Source organism: Syngnathoides biaculeatus, chromosome 4, assembly GCF_019802595.1.
Source record: "Syngnathoides biaculeatus isolate LvHL_M chromosome 4, ASM1980259v1, whole genome shotgun sequence".
In the NCBI taxonomy this organism is placed as follows: Eukaryota; Metazoa; Chordata; class Actinopteri; order Syngnathiformes; family Syngnathidae; genus Syngnathoides; species Syngnathoides biaculeatus.
Genome location: NC_084643.1, coordinates 32,346,858 through 32,370,017, shown reverse-complemented (window position 1 = coordinate 32,370,017; position 23,160 = coordinate 32,346,858). Strand labels below are relative to the sequence as shown.

At 43.0% G+C, this 23,160-nt stretch overlaps 3 protein-coding genes and 1 non-coding gene across 6 annotated transcripts in view; 3 read left to right on the top strand and 1 right to left on the bottom strand.

Annotated features, from left to right (window-relative positions):
• Window positions 1-337: 337 nt before the first annotated feature.
• agpat9l (1-acylglycerol-3-phosphate O-acyltransferase 9, like) lies at window positions 338-9,488 on the bottom strand. Of its 2 annotated transcripts, none has more exons than XM_061816095.1 (14): window positions 9,352-9,488; window positions 7,339-7,506; window positions 7,199-7,265; window positions 5,005-5,153; window positions 4,774-4,919; window positions 4,071-4,145; window positions 3,885-3,974; window positions 3,714-3,807; window positions 3,475-3,590; window positions 2,831-2,886; window positions 2,651-2,736; window positions 1,832-1,960; window positions 1,670-1,749; window positions 338-648 (listed from the first exon to the last, which is right to left on the bottom strand). In XM_061816095.1, the coding sequence occupies exons 2-14, from the start codon at window positions 7,480-7,482 to the stop codon at window positions 540-542; spliced, it is 1,341 nt and encodes a 446-aa protein (XP_061672079.1). In that variant the 5' UTR covers window positions 7,483-7,506; window positions 9,352-9,488; the 3' UTR covers window positions 338-539. The 2 variants fall into 2 exon arrangements, with proteins under 2 accessions (XP_061672079.1, XP_061672078.1); XM_061816094.1 differs by lacking the exon at window positions 9,352-9,488 and adding an exon at window positions 8,401-8,593.
• A 76-nt stretch (window positions 9,489-9,564) lies between these two features.
• si:ch73-130a3.4 (uncharacterized protein LOC664763 homolog) lies at window positions 9,565-14,788 on the top strand. 2 transcript variants are annotated; one of them, XM_061816097.1, is made up of 6 exons: window positions 9,565-9,753; window positions 10,398-10,590; window positions 10,801-10,917; window positions 12,272-12,482; window positions 14,211-14,364; window positions 14,451-14,786. In XM_061816097.1, the coding sequence occupies exons 1-6, from the start codon at window positions 9,674-9,676 to the stop codon at window positions 14,653-14,655; spliced, it is 960 nt and encodes a 319-aa protein (XP_061672081.1). In that variant the 5' UTR covers window positions 9,565-9,673; the 3' UTR covers window positions 14,656-14,786. The 2 variants fall into 2 exon arrangements, with proteins under 2 accessions (XP_061672081.1, XP_061672082.1); XM_061816098.1 differs by lacking the exon at window positions 9,565-9,753 and adding an exon at window positions 9,795-10,254 and having other exon boundaries at window positions 14,451-14,788.
• Window positions 14,789-17,199: 2,411 nt separating this feature from the next.
• trnat-ggu (transfer RNA threonine (anticodon GGU)) lies at window positions 17,200-17,272 on the top strand. The gene has a single exon. It is a non-coding gene; the product is annotated as a tRNA-Thr (tRNA).
• A 672-nt stretch (window positions 17,273-17,944) lies between these two features.
• The window catches only part of adamts12 (ADAM metallopeptidase with thrombospondin type 1 motif, 12), a 28,362-nt gene continuing 23,146 nt past the window's right edge, over window positions 17,945-23,160 (top strand). Inside the window, exons 1-2 of the mRNA XM_061818174.1 lie at window positions 17,945-19,873; window positions 20,582-20,931. Coding sequence (XP_061674158.1) covers window positions 19,756-19,873; window positions 20,582-20,931 — 468 coding nt within the window. The 5' untranslated portion in view covers window positions 17,945-19,755. The remainder of the gene's footprint in view (window positions 19,874-20,581; window positions 20,932-23,160) is intronic.

The following is a 23,160-nucleotide window of genomic DNA, read 5'->3' as shown; positions in this document are numbered from 1 at the left end:
TACTGTCATGTGTTATTTAAGTGCTATATTATTTCTTTCAGCTGATTATAAAAACCATGTGAAATTGAAAAAATAAAGAAGCTGGTTGGAACTGGAGCACAGCAGATTTATCTATCGGGTTTGCCCTCATTAGGGTCCCGGGCAAGTTAGCTGGAGTCTGTCCTAGTAAGAAAGAGGTACAAGTTGGTCAATGTCAGGGCGTATGCAGACGACCCAAAACATTCACGTTCTCATCTATGGATGAAATTTCAGCTAATTACACCGTGGCAACAACAATTATACCTTTATTTATAAAAAAAAAAAAAAAAAACAAGCAGCACATGAATGTCACCATGTATCAAGTGTTTGTATCCAATTGTGTATTCAAATCCATTACATTCAACGTCAATCCGACAATCAAGACGTAAGAAATAGCAGCAGCCGTCCATTTCCTCGTAAATTTCACGAGTGCACTTTTGTGTGTGTGCGGGCAGGTGTTTGCATCCGGGACACGAGGAAATGAGTTTCAAGTAAAGTTGTCTCGTCCCGTCGGCGGCTCCTCAGTCGCTGTTCCCGCTGCTGTCTTCTCCCACCACCATGTGGCTGTACTGCTTCTGCTGCTGCTCCTTGAACGACTCCTTCACCTTGGCTCGCTTCAGGCCTCCATCCCTGCAAATATTTTTTTTTACAATCCGCTATTATTCCGATGATCCGGTCGACTGCTAAAAACTCGTTTTAAATTACACTGGAACTTCAATAGAATGGACTAAACCACGCCAGTATGATTGGTCACAGTGATGTTGTTGAGCTACAGTATGCATCATAGGCTAGTTGGCGAGACGATTTCATGAGCCATGGGGAATAAGTGTGCTTCCTACTTCCAAATATGTTGCCAAAGGCTGGGAGCTTAACACACACACACACACACACAAAAAGATACTGTACCAAAAACAGCATGCTCTAGACTGAAGACTTGTTTCGTACCCGTCAAAGTTAACACCGCAGTCATTCCGTTCTCTCTCTGCATTATGTACAGTTGCCCCAAATTCAACATGGCCACCACGTAGGCTTGGGAGGATCTATTATGATTGTACATCTGTAATCCGGAACTACCTCAGTCCTATTCTCTGCTTACATCGTGCGACAGCGCCAGTAAACAACAGCAGCCAATTTTGGAAATAAATGTTGTCAACAGCATTTGAAGTGACCAATGCAAACTTTTTTGGGAGATATTGTACAGTCTCGGTGGTCCGTTTCGTCCGGTATCCGAAATATCATTTTATCGAGGTTCCACTGTATAACATATGTAATCATGGAGTACAGGTGGTGGTGTTGTTCATTCATTCACTGAATCATTTGTTTTTGTAACCTAACCTCGGTTATTTGCTGAAGTACTCAACTAATTGTGGTTTGACATATCAATATCTTGAATTTTGAATCCCCTCTTGAAAATGAAAAATAGCAGGGGCTACCACTAGGTGGCTCTTGATAAACCAGGTAATGATAATAGGTTCCGTTTTCATTTCAGCAGAGGTATTCAAAACAAAAACTAACAGCCTGTCAAGAGCCAGCCATAAATTAAGTCCAAATAAAGGGCCCCCGTCAGATAAACATCTTATTCCAATTAAAATTCTGACATCGTCTGCAACTGAATGAAAACGCTCCAAAACGAAGACGTGTCATATTTTACCATTGCAGGTCCACTAGTCCTCCCTGGTGAGCGATGGCAGACTTGACTCTGTTGGCGAACTGGACGGCATCTTCCCCCACCTGCAGGACAATTTGAAATCTACGTGATAGTCCAATGCCGCGTGTGAATTCGGAACCCCCGCCCCCGATGTGTTGCGCAAACCTGTTGATGCATGGCGGGGAGATACCAGACATTGCAGACCAGGGCCCAGCTGGTCATCATCCTCAGCAGGTAGCTCACCATGCTGTACTTGGAACTGTTCCAGAAGGCGTCGCCAAACTTGGGATCGTACTGGGGAAAGACAATATATAAACAATTACAAAGATACAACAAAATGTGGAAAAAAAAAAATGTAAATACGTGGAAGTATAAAAACAAAATTATATATAGAAATACTGTATATATAAATGTAATTATGTACAGAGAAATAGAATACAACATAAAAAAATGAAGACATATGGAATTTTAATTTCACAAATAGAAATGGGAAAATAAAAATATACTACACAAAAATAAGAAACATTTAATTATATAATTTTAAAAATGTATCACAAAAATATAATACATATAAATGGAATATTATTATTTTACAATATATTGTAAAATTACAATATGATCTGCATAAAATATTTAAGAATCTAAAAATACTGCATCTACAAATTAAAAGAAGAAAAAATTTATATGTACAGGCATAATATTTCAGAGAAATACATAAAATCTAATTACATAAAATGTAAAAATAAATATAAAGATCCTAAATATATTTACAGTAAATATAATTGTACAGTATATATAGAAATGTTTAAAAATCAAAATCCTACATATATATATATATATATTCACACACAAACAAATGCAATTAAATGTATGTATAATTAAATGTATCATGCAAGTATATATAGAAAAATATAAAAACCAAAATTATTTTTTAAAAAATTGACAGACCTAAAAACAGAAGGCAAAAAGAAGTGATTGAACCACCTTAATGGCAACTGGATAAATTGTCGCTCCTATTTCAAAGCTCCCCTTCTTAAACATCATGACCGACGTGTTGTTGACGCAAGTTCCTACGGTCACAAAAAAAACCCCACATCGTGTACTGTCATCACTCAGAGACAAAATAACTGTAACTCACCGGTAGTCACTGATGTTTAAACTTACCCTCTGGAAAAATCAGTATGGGGAGTTTTGTCTTGTCATTCACGTGATCCTTCAACCTGAAGGTGATGCAAAAAGGTCACGCAAATTAGGGGACCAAAACTTTTTTTTGTTGTTGTATTTTTTACCATTTTTCCTTTGCTAATAAATGTTCTAAATAATTTCTTCAGAGGGTTATAACACTGCCACATAGATGCTAATCATTAGCCCGTTAATGGCGTTTCCCATTGTAAGTTAGCATTAAGCTAACAGACTTTGGAATTTTGTTTTTTTTTTTTTTTTTAAACATATTGTGTAATTCTGGAAATTTCTAATTTGGATGTGCTCTCTTAATTTTATCCACATTTGATAAGTAGTTTATTTACACCAGGAGTGATCCAGTGCATACTAACTGTGGAAAAAAAAAAACCCCACAACTGCGACAAATCCATACTGTTAACTCTTCTCCGATAACTCAAAGCAACACGATCTATTAACCAGCTCGTACTCTTATCTGATGTCACGACTGGCCCATCCAGCGATTTAAAGACACACGTGTGGCCGCATGGAGTGTGTAACTAGGTCAAGAAGCATGTAATCAAATCAAGTCCCGAGAGGATAAACAATGACAAAAGCACGGCGGCTTCACGCGAGCGTGTGCAACTGACCTCTTGGTCACCAGGTGGCGATCTTTCATCTCCGCTCTCTCAAACCACACGTGGGGACAGGATCGGACCATGGCCCGCTGGACCACCCCCATCAGACCTCCGTGCACCTGCCCCACCTGACACGCATTTTTTAAACTTTGAACATGGAATGAAGGTGTACGTCTTGGCCAAGGCTCAAGGTCACCTGGGATGCTTAACGAGGACCATAAAAAAACCCAACAACCTCAACCTCTTCCTACCATGGCATAGCAAGCATCGTTGCAGAGGATGACGATGTCGATGGGGCTGGTGTGATTGGCCACACAGATGCCTCCTTTTTGGGGTATATTTTCCCTGATGTGCCGAGAGCAAAACGTTTAAGGACAATCGAACACCACCCGTTTGCCTCATCTTGCCTTTGTTTCCCTTGCCTGTTGTGGTAGCGGATGGCGGCGGAGAGGCCTCGGGCGCAGATCCTGTAGCACATGACGTGGACCCACTCGCTGAGCCAGAACTTCATCCTGGCCACAAATACGCAGTGCGGCCTTGAGAACCGGATCGGTCAGCGCGAAAAGCGGACGGGATTTTTTTTCCGGTGTGGGTTTGCGGCTGGCTACCTGCAGTTGGGGAGCAGCCCCACGGCAGACGTCCCGATGACCAGCCAGCTGAGGCCGATGCAGGCCAGAGTGATCCTGAGGAGTGAACGCCGCACATGACCCACAAAAAAACTACCCTTTGCCCAAATCACATTTCAATTACATTGATGCCTCGGTTCTCGACCACAATTCGTTCCAGAAAATGGTTGGAAAAGTGAATTGTTCGAAAACAAAAACGATGATTCCCATTACAATGAATGGAAAATGTAATAATGCGTTCCAAGCCTAAAAAAATTGGGCTTTTTAAAGCATTTTTTTTAGCTTTTCCTGATGATAAACTGCATAGTAAAAATACATGTATAGTTTAAATACTTTATATAATAAAATAATTTAAGAAATATATTTATTTTTTGCTTAAAATGTATGCTTTAGTAGTAAACTACGCTAGGCTGGGAGTGCATTGCCGTATCTGTAGCGACTCAGAAACACGCGCAACAGATTCATATTCGGCTATCAATTCTTTCTTGAAGTTGACACTATTTCCGGGCTTTGTTGGGGGCATTTGAGTACCGATTTTCGTTTGAAAAAAGAAGCAAAAAAAAAAAAAAAAAAAATCTCAAAATTTCCGTTCAAAAAACGATTTATTTGAAAACGGGTACGTTCGAAAACCGAGGTTTTACTGTATATCCAATTTTTCAGAGTTCACATGTATGTGTGTGTGTACCTAAGAGGTGCAAGAATGCAGTATCTGACAAAAATGCCAAGACAGTAGACCAGAGTAAGCCTCAGACTGATGTACTGGAAGTCGTTGCTAGTGCGGGTCAGAAGGTTCCAAGAGACCAGCTCCTCTGAAGTGAACCGCTGGGTCACCTTCAGTCATTCAAAATGGAATTACAACATGCTTACGATATAGAAAAATAACGTAAACGAGTGATGTGAAATTAATTAAAGTCACCTCATCCTCCACGATGCTCTCAATTCCCCGGCGGCTGAAATAGAAACAGTCGCTCAGCGTGAAATCGCCGCCCTCCGAAGGTTTGGGCCGACTTCGTCTTAGTTCCTCCAGCTCTTTCTCCATGGAACCGTCTTCTCTCTGGATTAGAGCTGAACCCCCCCCCCCCCCCCCCCGATACCCCAAACCCAACAAACACACAGTACTGTAAATGTCATCAACGTACATTTGCAGAAAGCTCAGAATCAAACAGCATTTAAATGAAGCTACCTTAATTTCCGGCCGAGAAGACGCGCTTTTTTCACACGCTTTCAACCCTGCAGTTTATGCGGTGATGCGGATAATTAGTACATTTTTTCGTAAAGGCCCCAAGGGTGCACTCGAGCAGAAAATGTAAGTGTGAGACCGAATATATGTGCCGAGGAAGTGACTTTTTCCGGTCCGGCCCTGTTAGCATTGCGCTAGCGTGTTACTGCCGTGACTCAGTGATTTTTACCAGTATGTTTTTTTTTTTTTTAACCGGCCCTGTTAGCGAGGCGGTGCTACCGTTAAACTCTCTGTGTACCGTCATTCTTCGTAAATATCTCGTGTTTCAATGTGCGTTTCAATGTGCGCACTTGCAGTTTTTACACAGCTTCACCGTATGTATGTACCAAATGGTATTTCCTTTACAAATGTACTGGGTGAGGTTTATCACCAGGTGCAATCTGTAGGCCAGGAATTACGGTAAATGTCATTTCGACCTAACGTTACACGGGATCGTCTACTTAATCAAAAGAACCGATTTGGTTTCCACTGATAGCACAGAGGGCAAAATCCAAGATTGCAGATAACATCACGGACGGTATTCAAATATCCAATCGCAGTTGCGCAAATGTACAGTTACTGCCTCGTTTTTCGATTGACTCAAACTCAGATTAGGTAATGACAAAGGTAACAGTGACACACTTTGCAAAGGCCGCTGGGTGTTGACATAACTTGCGTCTGTCTTTCTTAATAAACGAGGCGGGCGGGGGACGTGCAGTTCGCCATGTGGGCCACGTACGGCCCTGCCGCGCGATTCTAAAACAAACTGAAGAAAAACCTCAGATGACCTGCTACAAAAAGCCGTAAAAAAAAAAGTTTAAAAAATGCTCACGGTTTACAGTTGTAGTACATCTCAAATCCGAAAAAGTTTTCAGGTCAGTGCTGGCCAAATATTGATGTTGACAATCATTTACATTTTTGGTTAAGATTTCTTGATATACAGAATTTGGGGTTTGCATTAGATTCGGGTTAGTGTAATAGTTTAGTTTGTATAAACTTTGTATATAGCCAGTCTTTTTTTGTTTTGTTTTCGGCGTGGTCCGAATGCTCATTCGACTTGAAACGACTCCCCCCCCACCCCCCCACGTGAACGACGGCATCCCGCCAGATGGTTCCGCCCGCAACTCGACCCCGTGACCTGTCGTAAACGCGCACGGCCATCATTGCGTCCAAAGACGGCCGCGTTCGTTTGCGCCATGTGGCTTTCTGTGCTCTTTGATTGCAGAACGCTCGACTTGAACTAGATGAGGAAACGACACGTTGCAGCATGTCTGTCGATGAGCGTCCAGCTTTCGCAATAGCGATCTAGCTGTCACGGATAGAAAAAGTCTACACACCCCGACTTTATAGCAGCATTTGTGACGAGACCACGATCTGTTAAAAGTTTTCTGCCGTTAAGGTAAGCTATAAAATGTCATCCATCCATTTTCTTCACAGCTTATCCTCACGAGGGTCGCGGGGAGTTCTGGACCCTATCCCAGCTGTCAACTGGCAGGAGGCGGGTACACCCTGAACTGGTTGCCAGCCAATCGCAGGGCACATAGAGACAAACAAAAAGTCACAATCACACCTAGGGTCAATTTAGAGTGTCCAATAAATGTTGCATGTTTTTGGAATGTGGGAGGAAACCGAAGAGCACGGAAGAAACCCACGTAGGCACAAGGAATCACAAGTTGTTTTACTTCCCCACTCCAAAATACCTTTTTTTTTGTTGTTTTCAATTGAGAATATCAATTGAATGTCAATTCAGTGTGAAAGGTAACATTGATGGTGGACAAAAATTTCAAATGCTTTATTCTGCTCGTTTTATTTATTTATTATATATATATTTTTTTTTTACATCACATTTGAACCGGGGTACATTCACTTTTTATTTGTCGATTCTACTCACCACAGGATGCAGATGCTTTTAGTGCATTTTCTTCTGTGCTGGCCTTCTGTAACTTTAGTGTGGCCCACTGATAGAAAGGGGGGGGGGGGTCATTATTACTCCATCCAATCAACTTTCTTTAGCAATATGAAGCCACGTACCTCCAGTGTTTTGACCAGGATGTCCATGTAGGTCTCCGAGACGCCCAGCGAGAAGCCAAACATGGCCGGGATCATGATGAGGCCGAGTATGAGGCCCAGCCATATCCGCCCGGCCCAAACCGCCACAGCCCAGAAATCCTCCATCTCCACTTTTTCCCTTTTCACAGCCTGTCAGAGGCAGAGTCGTACTCCGCGTGAGTGATTCCGAAACACCGTGGCGTGGGAAATCGTTCAATTTCGTGGCGTAAGTACATCTTTGATGAAATTGAGACCAAATTGCAAAACAGAATGGTTACTGTTTGTGTAGTACAGACCAGTTATTGTCGAAGCGTGGTCCGAGTGCTGCTTAAAGAATTACTAAATTTCATTTGCCTTAAGTCAAACACAAACACACGAGACTGAAGCTTGTAGCTATGCATATAAACTGTTGGAATTTTTTATTTTTATTTTGCTAATCCAGTGAAGTATTTTACAGGTGCAATGCTTTTATTTTTTTTTTTATTAAATACTACAATTCAGTTCCAGTTAACTTTTAAGTACAGTACATTTTCATTTAATCTTAAGTTTCTTTTGTTTTTGTTCAATAATTGACAAATACAATTGATAGAATCACCATTTAAGTACTTTTTTAGGGGGGTGGGTTCTATATTTAAGCACCGGGTTAATGTTCAAATTTTGCATTTTTTATTTTTATTTTTAGGAATAGAACTGCTGCCTCATTTTTCATGCACACTTGGACCGACTACGTTTCTGTATTTTAATGTTGTTCTTTTTTGTTCGTTTTCGGTGGTACTTTGTGTCAAAAGTTTTAAGAACCACTGGTGTTAATGGCATTTTTGTTTGGCGTTTCTTTTTCTGTGCAACTCGGCCCGACAAAAGTTGGGAAACACGACAGTCGCCACTTTGCAAGCGCTTCATATACCTGCACACACATTTGATACATTTGTGCCACTTGAGACAGCAGCTACGCTACAAGATCAGCCGCGCGACGACTTTATAAAGCCGCAAAAAAAAAAACACGCTAAACGTTCACCAAACATGTCGACAACAAGGTTTCCCTACCTCGGGTCGTTGTCCTCTGCGGCGAAAAGCGTCATTATTATTACCATTTGTTTGATTTTATTTTATTTTTGAAGAAACAGCAACTCGCCTCGGCGTTCCGGTCCCACTCAAGACCAGAGGCGTACTCGCCACGCCCATTTCGCCAACTAGTGGACCAAAGTTCAACGAGATGCGTTCAACGGCGTCACCGGCAATTTCCAACGTTTATTGGCCTTAAACGCAGCCCGATAAGACGTTTTGATAAGTACAGTCATTATCCCCGAATTACAATTGCAATGTTTTATCTAGATGTGCGTCTTGTCGCCGCACAACCTGCAAGTGTAACACATTTCCGTTCAAAAAAACTTTTTTTGAACCCACTCAATCAATAAAAACTTCATTTAAACAAGCAACCCACAGAGACAACAATTACAAAGCTCGTCCAGTAAGAGTTGTTCGCAACGAATAATACTAGCATAGAAAGAAACATGAAATAAATTGACAAATGTTCATTGAGTAATGGCATAAAAAATATTTACATTTAAAGAATAAAATAATACATACGTATCTTTGGGAATTACACGTTCCTATTTCTTAAATACTGTACTCGTTTAGACATTTTAAACGGTACTTTAAAATGTACTGTAGTCAGTAGTGTCACACAATAAGAGTTTAACACACAATAAATGAGACTTGCAACAAAGGAAAGAAATACAAGTAAAAAGTGAAAATAATAAATCATTCATGATAACTCGAGTTCAATTTTACATGTAAAGACTAGTGTAAGAGCCAAATAAAGATCACATATTCTTGTTCAAAAAATACCTTATTTAAATAAGTAATTTGTATGTATCCAAGTGAAACAACGGTTTTATGTATCAAAGGACAGTAACAAATATTTTAAATAATATTGAAGCATTTTATAACAACTAACTAACTAACTAGCCAAATAAAAAAAAATATGAATAATACCTGGTACACCAGGTACAGTAACAAAGTGTTACAGAAGTCAGACTACCTTTCCAAAAATACGTCATTGTTTTTACTATATTTCTAATCAGGACCAGGGATTTACAAAGTTAATTGACACACAAAAAAATGGGCAAAAGGTTCGAGTTTTTTTTTTTTTAGCAAACATTTTCTAAAATAAAAATCAGCAACTTGATTATGTTCACGTGTAAGCAACGTCACGTCCGTGTTGCAGTTGTCTAAGCACGTCTTTGTAGCCGCCATTTTGGAGCGGTACATGCGGGCTTTTACTCTGGAATAGAATATTTGTGAACAAAATGACAATATGCCTCAGTACTGTGCTGCGTGGGGATGCATGAATAAGCGCACGGCGGAAACAAAAGCCAAGAGAATCACTTTTCACAAGTAAGTACATAAAACGGGGCAGGATATAAACACATTTGATATGCACTGTTCAGCGGACAACTCGAGGGATGTGACTCGATCGTGTAAGACTTTTGTTCTCGTCGATAGAAGGCGGTGTTTTCTTTGTGTTCTATCTGTTTAAAAAAAAAACACTTCGAATTAACTAAACTGGAAGTCAACATGGTCACTGTTGACAAACCAACCGCATTTTGAGGAAACGCGTCGCCAAAGTAAAGCGGAAGTAAGACATTCGGCACGTCAACACCGCAGCCATCTTTCCCCGGGCAAAGCGGACCGTGTAAACGTTCAAGAAAACAGGCGCGAGGATTTCTGTGGATGTCAATGTCTAGCCCCGTGCGGAATTCATACAAAACCATGCAATAGAAACACCGAAAACAGCATTTACGAGCCGAAACCAAAGATGCCCGACTCATGTGCAGCGTGGGGATGCACAAACCGACGCACTGTGCAAAGTAAATGTCAAGGAATTACCTTTCACAGGTGAGAAAGTCTGTGAGACCGCCCTGGGTTCAAAATGAAGCACCAGCGAACTTTTACCAGTGTGAGGATATCAATCCCTAACCAATGCACAGTCGTGCTATAATAAATGGTGTGACATATGATGAATGGCATCATTTTTGCAGGTTTCCCAAAAAGAAGGACTTGAGGAGGCAGTGGGAAGTGGCAGCAAGGAGGAGAGGCTTCTCCGCCACCAAGTCCTCTGTCCTTTGCAGCGAACACTTCAAACCGGAGGACATCGATGCCACGGGCCAGACTGTCAGGATTAGGGAGGGAGCGAAACCGTCTGTTTTCAGCTTTCAGTCTCCTCTCCAAAAAGTGGGTGTCACAAAGCCTCGGAAAATGTTTCTTTGTCAACTCTCGACTTTTGACTCTATGACTCCTCGGCCACCATTTCAGTCCAAGTCTTTGATAGTCAAACACTTTCCGCCAGCCAGGACCGTGGCGCCAACTGGTCACCAACTTTTTGAATCTGTCTATTTCCAATATTATCTTACAATATTCTCTTTTTCCCTCTTTTTACCTCAGCCAGTGTTTACCAGAACAACACAAACCTCCAAAAAGGCTCAAGAGTCATTGGCATCTGTGACTTCAGGAAATGTACGGCCGACTGAACCACCGCCATCACTCCCTCCTCCTGATGTTGTAAGTCTCCTGCTATTTTTTTTCCCTGCAATTTGTCCATCCATCCATCCATCCATCCATCCATCCATTTTCTTAGCCGCTTATCCCCACGGGGGTCGCGGGGAGTGCTGAAGCCTATCCCAGCTGTCAACGGGCAGGAGGCAGGGGACACCCTGAACTGGTTGGCAGCCAATCGCAGGGCACATCGAGAGAGACAACAGTTGCACTCACAATCACACCTTGGGGCAATTTAGAGTGTCCAATTAATTTTGCGTGTTTTTGGGATGTGGGAGGAAACCGGAGTGCCCGGGGAAAACCCACGCAGGCACGGGGAGAACATGCAAACTCGGTCGGGGATTGAACCCGAGACCTCTGAACTTTGAGGCCAACGCTTTACCAGCTGTTCCACCGTGCTGCCTCTGCAATTTGTTTTGGTGTTAAAATGCATTACCAATGTGTTTAAACTGTTTTGATGTTTTTCTTTAAGCATGTCGGAGTGGTTAAATAAAATCTGAAATGTGAGCGGACACACTTCCTGTCATCGGCTCTGCCCACTATCTTGAGCTCTTCGTGTGAAAATACTGCACCTAATCTATTTGCAGCTGTGTTGTTTGTATTAACAGCGTAATAGCTGGTTCCAACCAAAATGTCTGGCTTCCTGTTTAATCTTGCGCATAAGCCCTTAAAACCTTTTATTGCTATGGCCGCCACGTCCATCCCGTTTCGTGTTGGCAGGTGTCGATTTTGTTTTGCTAACTTTTGTAGAAACCTTTATATCAGTGGTTCCCAAACTTTTTTTTTTTTTTTTGCAGCACCCACCTTTTTGGAGATAGAATTTTCAGCCGTCGCCACACCCAGTTTGAAAAACAAAAAAACAAAACCACAGCTGTTTATGACCGTACTGTAACCACTTACAGCAGGGGTGTCACAAGTTACGGTTTCCCTCAGAGGGCCGTTGTGACTGTGAAACCATAAAAATCTTAAATTGTCTCATCTTATTTATATCGATTTATGAACTAATTTTGGAATCAGAAATCACAGGTAATGGGTTTTTCAACTAGTGTTCATGTGTTGTCACGCAAAAATGCTTGTAGTATCTCAATGTTATCATTTATGACATATGACAAATTGATATTTTGGTATGAATTTTCACAACAATCATGGAAGTTGACATGCTAGATTTACCTTTGCGGGCCACATAAAATCATGTGGCGGGGCAGATCTGGCCCCCGGGCCTTGAGTTTGACACCTGTGACTTATGTCCTGGATATCTGCCTCTAATTTTGTAGTGATAGCCCCATTTTTGATATAGCAGGATTGCTGATGCTCGTTTGCCTGTGAAAACATTATTTTTTTTCCCCAAACAATGTTCCAGGACCACTGCTACGCGCTGCCTGCGTCTCCAGCGGGTCTAAAGGCCCGACTGATGGACGCTTTAGCGAGGGTGGAGAGTCTGGAGCGCGAGCTTCGGAACATGAAGGACAGAGAGCGCCGAGCCAAGAACACCGTCTTCGGACTTTTGGAGGATCTGAGGGATAAGAACCTCATCAATGAAGAGCTCAAAGAGAAGCTGGATTTATACTCGGGTGAAGTGGAAAATCATCTTTTTTTCATTATTTGTCACAACAGTACATTTAGGTTGATGCTGACAAACCGTCTCCCAGTGTTCTCACGGTTTAACCAACTTGTGTTTGAACACAAATGTTGGAGCAACACATTTAAACAACAATGAATTGATTCTCAATTTAATCAACAGCTATTTAGTTAAAATTGTCCAAATCCCAAAAGATCAAGACTTACATTAGTAAATATTCTCTGATTTCTGTTGACAACCATGACAGCAGACTGATTATCTTTTTATCAAAATTAGACTTTTGCAAACATCTTCTTTTAAGGTAGAAAACAACAATCAACATTTGTGCATATTTCCTGGTGGATGTTGAGCCCAAACCGGTGACTGATATCATAATCAATTTGTCGGATGACCTATTTTTTAACAATGAATGATTTTGTATTAAGGCAGCTGACTGTGTACAGTAGATTGTGAATTTCTCTCTTTCGCTCTCATTTGTTTTAAAGTTATAAACCACAACTATTTTTTTTGTAAAATAAATTCAGTTTCACGGCGGCTCGGTAGATCAGCTGGAAAACGTTGGCCTCACGGTTCTGAGGTCCCGGGTTCAATCCCGGACCCGCCTCCCACATCCCAAAAACATGCAGCATTAATCGGAGAGTCTAAATTGCCCCTAGGTGTGACTGAGAGTCCGGCTGTTTGTCTCCATGTGCCCTGTGATTGGCTGGCAACCAGTTCAGGGTCTACCCTGCCTCCCGCCCGATGGCAGATGGGATTGGCTTCAGCACTCCCGTGACCCTCGTGAGGATAACTGGCTAAGAAAATGGGTGGACGGATGGATGAATTCAGTTTAACCAAAGCCACTACAAGTGTAGATGAGCAAATGCAGATTAAGATTATCAAGTTCAATTTTTATTTTTTTTTCTGTCCTGTAGATTACCACACTGGATCGCGTGGTGGTGCTCTAAAATTATATAACAAAAGTGACATATTTTACCTGCAAACGGGCAGGACCATCCAGCGCCATGAAAAAGTATTGACCCTCTTTTTTTCAAATTTTCATATTTTTAAATAGCTTCCCCTCTTAAGTTTTCAAGATCATAAAACGTGAATATCAGACCAATATGACACAAGGGAACTTAAAATCCTGTTTTTAAATGGTGATTTGATTTCCATCCATTTTTCTATGCCGCTTATCCTCACGAGGGTTGCGAGGAGTGCTGGAGGCAATCTCGGCTATCGACGGGCAGGAGGCGGGGTACTCCCTGAACTGGTTGCTAGCCAATCGTAGGGCACATCGAGACAAACAGCCGCACTTACAATATCACCTTGGGGCAATTTTTTGGGGGGGATGAGGGAGAAAACTGGAGTGTACAGAGAAAACCCATGCAACAGAACATGCCAATTCCACAGTTGCGGGGCCGGGATTTGAACCAGGGTCCTCAGACCTGTGAGGCCAACGCTTTCACAGCTGATCCACCGTGCCGCCGTGATTTGATTTGATTCATTTATGAAAAAGTAAACGAGTGCGTGGGATGGGTGGGGGTGATAACAGATAACGTTACGACATAGCGTAGCGAAGCGTAAACTTAGTTATGACGTTGCATGTATGTCATAAAGTTTTTTTGTAATAATGAAGTCCACCGTTAGGGGGCGCCAGGAGTCACAGGTTCTAGCTTTAATGAAGAACGGAGATGTTTGTGCATTTCAAATGACACATTTGGCTGTGTTTGAATTCCAGACCTTCCAGTCCACCTGCTGTCCAAACAGGGCAACGACTACACAAAAGACCAGCGGGAGTTTGCCCTCACTCTCCACTTACACGGTCCGAAAGCATATAACTACCTGAGAAAGTCTCTCCACCTCCAACTGCCCCATCCACACACACTACAAAGGTATTTGGACTCACCCATGAGAAACTGTTTTTTAAAATACAAAGTCAGTCATTTTTCTGTGCTTGAAAAAATAAAATAAAATAAAGGTGGATGAGCTCCATTGATGAAAAGCATGGCCTTGAGTCAACGTCGGTAAAAATGACAAAAGAAGAAGAAGAGGAGGATGAAAGTGAGACCCTCACTGAGGCAGAGACAGACATTCAGCAAAATCCTCTCACACAAAGCATAATAGTGTGTCTAAAAGATGTCGACGCGGAGCCCCTGGCAGAAGATAACATGGGAGTATCTTAAACCTGTTCTGCAGTATATATATATTTTTTTAATACACAAATTCTGAAATGCACAAAGACTGTTCATAGGTTTGCAAACATTTTCTTGTTGGATGTTTTTTTTTTTTGTATCACAGAATTAAAGTGAAGCTCAGTTTTAAGAACTCCTGCTTTGCCCTTTCCTTTGCTTTTGACACATTTTAAGGACTTTACAAACAATCCCCCCCCCCCCCAAAAAAAAAATAAATCAGAAAACCTCCAAAGTTAATCAGCTTTAAATGTTGCAATGATACAAATAGTGCATTATGATCTAGTTTGCAAATATTTCTACTGTGAAAGCCAAGCACAGGAGTAAATGTAAGGATTTTTTTTAAAATATATTTATGGTTTTCATGTGCTTTTCATACAGATATTTATCGTATTTGTGACCAGAACCTGGTGGCATGGTGTATCAGCTGGTAAAGCGTTGGCCTCACAGTTCTGAGAACACAGATTCGATCCTGGCCCAGCCTGTGTGGAGTTTGCATGTTCTCCCCGTGCCTGCGTGGGTTTTCTCCGGGCACTCCGGTTTCCTCCCACATCCCAAAAACTTGCAACGTGAATTGGACACTCTAAAATTGCCCCGAGGTGTGATTGTGAGTGCGGCTGTTTGTCTCGTTGTGCCCTGCGATTGGCTGGCAACCAGTTCAGGGTGTACCCTGCCTCCTGCCCGTTGACAGCTGGGATCGGCTTCAGCACTCCCCGCGACCCTCGTGAGGACAAGCGGCAAAGAAAATGGATGGATGACCAGAACCCGCTTGTAACGATTAGGAAATGCCACTAGCAAATATAGCTGTCGGCCCTTTCCTTATCTGTCGTGTGTCATCAAAAGGGGTGAGTAGTTTTACTTTACTTTGCTTTTATTAGTTGCTGTTTACGTTATCATTAATTTTTTAGGAATAGATAACCGTTCAAAGTCACTGATGGTGTGGTGGCGATTCCCGCTCAGTGACGGTGTCGATATCTTCCCTGCGACTGACTGGCGACCAGTTCAGGGTGTAGTCCGCCTTTCGCCCGAAGCTAGCTGGGATAGGCTCCATCTTTCCCGCACCCCTCGTGAGGATAAGCGGCTTGGATAATGACGTGACATGACATAACCATTCATACCGTTGGGCAATTACAACGACTTACGTTATGTGTCATGTTCTTAATTTTTAAATGCAATTATTAGAACCGGTGAGACAGATTGACAGTTTTACTTTGATGGGTCCATTGCCAAATATGTCGACGAACCAGCCTCAATAATAAGCACATTGTTGATCAGTGTTAAAGTAAGACTTGATCAAGATTCGGTTTTGTACCGACAGTCAGACCACACAGTTGCGCCTTGAATGTGGCGACCTGTGTGTGAGGTCATCATCTGACATCATCGAAGCGCTGACCTCGTGGTTCCCTGTGTGACAAATTGGAACGAAATGGCCCAAACCACCCAGACGTGTTACTCACCGTCCTGCAGCTCCTAGAGAGTGTGTGTGTGTTGGGGGTCGGGGGTGGGGGGTGTGGGGTTATAAAATCCTCCCTGTCCCACCTTAGCCGAACAAAAGCTCCCGATTATTTTCCAGGTTCAGACATTTCACAGTCCGCTGCACATGGCTGTAACGGGAGCGGGAGGCTTTGCGGGAGTCCGCTTCGGTAATGTCTGTAGGAGCGATAAAGAGGACGGAGTTGTTAAATTTTGTCAGGGGAAGTATTCATTTTGTGTTTGTTATTGTTGGTTGTCTGTATTGTGGTGTACAACTACTGTGTCATACTTAGAGCTGCTGGAATATTTTGGTTACTTTATTTAGCACACGAGAGGGACAAACTATGAGGGAGAGTTTTTTTTCTGTCAGATGCGGTGCGGTTTTATCCACACGGGCCACAAACTCGAGTTACAAGTGATTATGTTGAGCTTTTTGGGGGATTTTCAGTTTGTTGTTTTAATCGTTGTTTATGGGCACGAGTGAAGAGGTCAAGAGAGAAACTCAAAAAGATTGCGACCTGATTCGTAATTTATATTCGGCGATGCTGTTTGAACGCTTGCACCCGATGCCGCTTTGGTCCCAAAATAAGCAACAATCCTCGTTCATAAGTTTCCCTCAGATGATTAATAAACAAATCCTTTGTGATTCATACTTTGCTTGTACGAAGTGTCTTTGGTCAAAGCAGATGGTGGAAGTGAAGCGGTGGAATTGGAAGACGTGAGTCAGGGATTTGCGCTTCACCCCGGCCAAAGTCAAATTTAAACGCTGCGTTCATTTGCGCTCGATTTATCTCCTTTGATGTCTTCTTTGGAGGAAGTAAAAAAAAAAAAATGCAATTTATACTTTCATACTGTCAGATCAAAGATATGAGAAAATAGTAGTGCTCCATTTATGTCTTCCTGTGTAGTATCTACACTAACGTCCTCATGATGCGTATTATTAGACAGCATCTAACTTACAACCTCAGACCATAATTATTATGATCCAGTGATGAAACCATTGGACTTTGTTTGCAGTGCAAACTGAAGTTTTTTTTTCCTTATTTACTATTAATGCAATAATGAGGCCCCATAGCTCAGTGGTTAGAGCACTGGTTTGGTAAACCAGGGGTTGTGGGTTCGTATCCCACTGGGGCCTCCACTCCCTGAGAAGGGTTGCGTCAGGAAGGGCATCCGGCGTAAAAATTGTGCCAAACGTATATATGCGTTCATCTGAGATGACACGCTGTGGCGACCCCGAAAGGGACAAGCCGAAAGAAACACACTATTAATGCAATAATATAAAAGTAAAAAAATGATGCACACACAATTTATAAAAACAAAAGTAGAAACAAGATCAACACCTTAAAAATGATTTTCTATTTAATATACAAATATAAAGGTGGTAATGGTAAATTTCTCATGAACTAGTAATGCGTGAGAATATTTGCGGCAAGCAATTGATCACAACTTGAAAAAATATATGTTTAACAACAAAGCTATAACTTTTGTTCATTGTTCATCATGCATGTTTTATATTGTTATTTTTTTCCTCTGCGTAATTTTAATCATAGACCTTTGTTGTCATTACCATAATTTCCGGCCTATAAACTATGACTTTTTCCACACGCTTTCAACCCTGCGGTTTATGCGGTGATGCGGCTAATTTGTGCATTTTTTTCTAACAGACGCAAGGGGGCACTCGAGCGGAAAAGGTAAGACCAGTGTAATACATGTGCCGAGCAAGTGACTTTTACCGGTCCGGCCCTGTTAGCGCTGCGCTAGGGTGTTACTTCCGTGTCGCAGTGATTTGAACCGGTATGTTATTTTTAACCGGCCTTGTTAGCACAGTGCTAGCGTTAGCATGGCGGCATTAGTGCGGCAGTGCTAGTGTTAGCATTAGTGCGGCGGTGCTAGCGTTAAACTCTTTGTGTACTGTCTTTCTTTGTAAATATCTCGTGTTTCAATGTGGGCACTTGCAGCTTTTACACAGCTGCAGCCCATGTATGTACCAAATGGTATTTCCTTTACAAATGTACTGGGTGAGGCTTATGACCAGGTGTGACCAGGTGTATGTTCATACATACATACATACATACATACATAATGTAGAATAAGAAAACGCAAAGCTATGTACACAGATAAATTACATTTTAATTTTTTTTGCAATTTTATTGAGGGCATCTCAGTGAACAAATGGTTAGCACATGTGCCTCACAGACCTGAGGACCAGGATTCAAATTCTGACCCTGCATGTTCTCCCTGTGTGACCATGGGTTTTCTCCGGGTACTCCGGTTTCTTCCCAAAAACTCGTGTTGCAGGTTGAAGACGCTAAATTGCCCACAGGTGTCAATATGATAGTGATTGGTTGTTTCTATGTGCCCTGTGATTGGGTGGTGACTAGTTCAGGGCGTACACCGCCTCTCGCCCGGAGATAGCCGCGTTAGGCTCCAGCACACTTGTGACCCTAGTGAGGATAAGTGGAACAGAAAATGAATGAATGAATTAATGAATGTCTATAAAAGGCAGTGCATATCAGCGCAGAAAGCAAGCAATGAAGTTTAACGAATTGTCTCCAGACATCCGAGACTGGATTGTGTCAAGACACAAATCTGGGGAAAAGATTTAATCAGCTTTGAAGTTCATGAAAAGCGCTCTCGTCTGAATTATTCGGAAATGGAATAAATTTGAAACCAGCAAATTACTATAATATTCGTATTGTACATTATTTGACATGTCGTGGAATCATGTGTGCATGCTGCAATTTTTGTGGTAAATGAAATAAATGCGTTATTGACTAAAACACTAAAATAGAAAAAAAAATCATTAAACCACATATTCCAAGGAATAAAATGTACATAATTTACAAAATTATTGTACGATACTGTATGTTTAGAAGTTCAAAAGGTGAGTATAGAAAGTGTATAAAAGGGTATGGTAGGGGTTAATGGGAATAGGGGGGAGATTGATAGATGTCTGGGGAGGCTCATACAACTTTAAAACATATATATATTTTTTTTAAATTGTAGCTACTACTTCATTGATTTCACCTATTGCAGGGGTTTTCTGAACCTAACACCTGCCATAAACGAGGATCTGTAATTTTTGTTGCTGTTGTTTTAAATAATGAGGCCTCAATGCTTGCCTCATCGGTAGGAAAATGATGCATGATGTGGTGCAAAGTCATTTATCATCATTGTTATGAACGTGCTCTTTTTATTGTTATTATCAGTCGTAGTTTGACTGTATTGCGTTGATGAGGGAGCGAGTGGTGCTAACATTAGGCGTCGTGACGCATAGCTGTGTGTCTAAGGAGCATCCAGCTGCAAGTTGAGGCAAGGTTGGACCCCAGGAACCAATGGAGCCCTTTGCTCCTTCCCCACGTTGCTCCTCCGAGAAGGAAAGCAGACACCGGCTCTTGCGGAACACTCCTCTGTCCCTCCCTCCCTTACCGCCTCCCTCCCTCCTCACTTGAGCCTCAGCTTTCTCCTTCCCCGTGCAGCACCCGCTCGGTCCCCCCGATGAGCCAGGACGCACTCCTCCTCCTGAGCCCCGTCCGTGTCATGAGACAGTCAGTGTAGTCGCTCCTGACGCCCCCCGTGGACTCCTTTTCCACAGCTTTGGTTTGGTTCCATGAAATAATGCCATGGTTGCAGGAGTGCACGGTTCTTCTTCTTCTGCTGCTGCTGCTGCAACGCTCTGTTTTCTCCCTGGCAGGCGGCCATGAAGACTTGAACCTCTCTCTCTTTGCAGGACAAGGTCAGTCTGCTGTTCATTCACACCTCAGCTCAACCTGCACTCAGTGGGCTTTAACTGCATTCGGGGCAAGGGTGACACTGCCCCACCAAATGCAGTTATTTACAGTAATTTAATACTTTTACGAGTGTTGCCGTTCCTCTCATCATTCCTCAAAGAGAGGCAGAGTGTTTATGTATTTATTTACATTGACTTACAAGTGGTGGCACGGTGGTTCATCTGGTAAAGCGTTGGCCTCACAGTTCTGAGGTCCCGGGTTCAATCCCCGACCCGCCTGTGTGGAGTTTGCATGTTCTCCCCATGCCTGTATGGGTTTTCTCCGGGGACTCCGGTTTCCTCCCACATCCCAAAAACATGCCACATTAATTAGACACTCTAAATTGCCCATAGGTTTGATTGTGAGTGCGGCTGTCTGTGTCCATGTGTCCTGCGATTGGCTGGCAACCAGTTCAGGGTGTGCCCCGCCTCCTGCCCGTTGACAGCTGAGATAGGCTCCAGCACTCCCCGCTACCCTCGTGAGGATTAGCGGCAAAGAAATTGGATGGATGGATGCCTTAAAAGTGTACCGACGTTTCATAGCCATGCAAATGTGAGACTTGTACTTTCTCGTTGTTGGTCCTCCATTGATGTTTCTTCCAAATAATCATAATTATTTTCTTCCTATTTCCTTTGCCTGCCACCCCCCCCCCCCCCTGGCTTTCAATTCCACAGATGGCGCACCTCTGTCAGGATCTGTGATCCATCCAGTGAAAACCAACGCCGCCGGAGAGTTCATCTCCCACTCTCTGTCGCACCGTTTCAAGAATGGGCGAGTCAGGCGAGACCTGAGTGCGGCGGGACAGGTTTACTACAAGCTCAACTACACGGGTCGCGCTTTATTGCTAAATTTGACCGAAAACCATCAGCTGCTTTCAAGCGACTACATCCTGGAACGCCGCAACGGCGACGCCAACCGGACCGAGAGTCGGCGGACTCCCGCGGAGGCATCCTGCCACCTTCTCGGCACCGTAGAAGTCTCTGGAGTGAAAGGGACAGCTGCCATCAGCGCGTGTAATGGTCTGGTAAGGAAACACGCTCTTAGAAAGACTTCTGGATTTGGTTTTGACCGAGGTAAGAAAGCCATGGGCACGGTTTATCAGGAGTTAGCACATTTGCCTCAAAATTTTGATTTTCTGGATTTGAATCTTGACAAGTCATCTTTGCCATGAAAGACTGTCGATAAGTTAAGGGTTTAAGGCTGTTCTCTATCCAAAAGTCAGCCGTGCCTTGCGTTTGACTAGTGACCAGTCCTCGGTGTACACCGCTTCTCTTGGCAAAAGTCAGCCGTGCGTGGCCATTAACTACTGTGTTTTTAATGCCAAAACTATATTACAAATTCTAACGGTCATTGCGCAATGATAAAGTCGACTATTTGAATTATCAGTTCAACTCGTAGCATGAGGTTACCCCCCTTCTGCTCACCAAAAGGTCTCTGCAATTGACTCGTGACAAGTCTGGCATGTACCCTGCGTCTCAGCTAAATCACCTGGGATGTGGTCTAGCTCATCAGCAATCCTCGTGAGGACAACTGGTACCGAAATTGGTGGATGCATTGTTGGACAAAAGAAGTGGTTCCACAGTTCCCGAGTTCCCTCCCATGTGGTGGAGGTTACAAATATCTCCATCTGACAGTGTCTTCTGTTAGTTTGCCCTTCAAAGACTTCCCGTCAGTGTTTGCAGAGCGGTCGCCCTGCAGGCTGGCTGACGGCTGTTGCTGATCCTCATAAGATCCCCCGTGAGACCCTTTCCCTTCTTCTTAATCTCGCTTTCACTCACTGGTTCTGAAGGCCCTATAGCTCCAACCTTTTACTTTGTTGTCTGGTGCAGAATGGCTTCAGTTGGATCTTGTTTTTTTAAGTTGGGGAACCGAACTTGATACAAGGAGAATTCGGGCCATTCATTCATTCATCCGTTTCCTATTGTGCTTATCGTGCTCAGCGTTGAGGTGAACTTACTTCGAGTGGACTACCACCAGCCAATCACAGGGCATAGAGACAGACAACCATTCCCACTCACATTCAGTATCAGGCTGAGCTGAGGTGAACCCACTCCGAGAACCTCAACCAATTAGAAACAGTATCTTTTGTTGTGACGTGACATTTTGTCCTGTTTCGGTGTGTATGATTGTGTCCCAGCAACAAGTGTCTTCTGCTATGTCAGCAGGGCTTACATTAGCTCTCCCTGCCGAACCTCATTTGGTACATCTGACTCCGGAGCCAAGTTAACGACAGCCTGTCCCGCTGCGGCATAATTCACAACTGACCCACTTTAGACCCTCCCCCGGTAGTCCGGCGCAATGCACAGATACGTGTCACTCAAACCTCATATCTTCAAGATGGAATTGCATCATTTTTTTGGTTTTGTTTTTTTTTCCCCTCCCCCAAACTCCAAGGAATTCATTCTGATATACTGCCCAGAATGTTTGCAGTAGTAGAAGGTTTACAGTTGTTAACCCCCCCCCCCCCCCCCCAGAGAGTTCACTTTATAGGCAGCTGCGGGGTGGAAACTTTTCCATCTGGAGGGGCAGAAAACCGAGTTGCATAGCTTTAACTTCAGGGGGTACACACATACCGATATTTAACATCTTAACTGATTATCAAAATGTAAGTGACCCAGCACATGATGGCTAAGAAACATTTTCACGATGCTGCTTACTCCCCTTTGCGTTTGGCGGAATTCTGATGACCAAGACGGCCCACCACTAGCAGCGTATCTCCCTCGACAATCACGATTCTTCCTCCTCACACCAGTCGTCTTTCGCATCACCAAGGCTGACGTGTGAGAGGCAGCGCAGTTCTGCACTTCTGAAATGAGAAATGTCTTCAAATTATTTGAGGAAAATCATCACCACATTATCTTTGCACCCCTTAGCTTTTCCCCACAAGCTGGACTCATGTACTGTAATTGCAAATTCTTTACTGTACTATTTTTTTGGACACCTTCTTCTTTTTCTTTCGGCTCGTCCCGTCAGGGGTCGCCACAGCCTGTCATCTTTTTCCATCTTAGCCTGTCTCGCGGATCCTCCTCTCTAACACCCACAGTCCTCATGTCCTCCCTCAACACCATCCATCAACCTTTTCTTTGGTCTTCCTCTCGCTCTTTTGCCTGACAGCTCCATCCTCAGCACCCTTCTCCCAATATACTCACTCTCTCGCCTCTGGACATGTCCGAACCATCTCAGTCTGCTCTCTCGAACGTTGTCTCTAAAACATCCAACTTTGGCTGTCCCTCTAATGAGCTCATTTCTAATC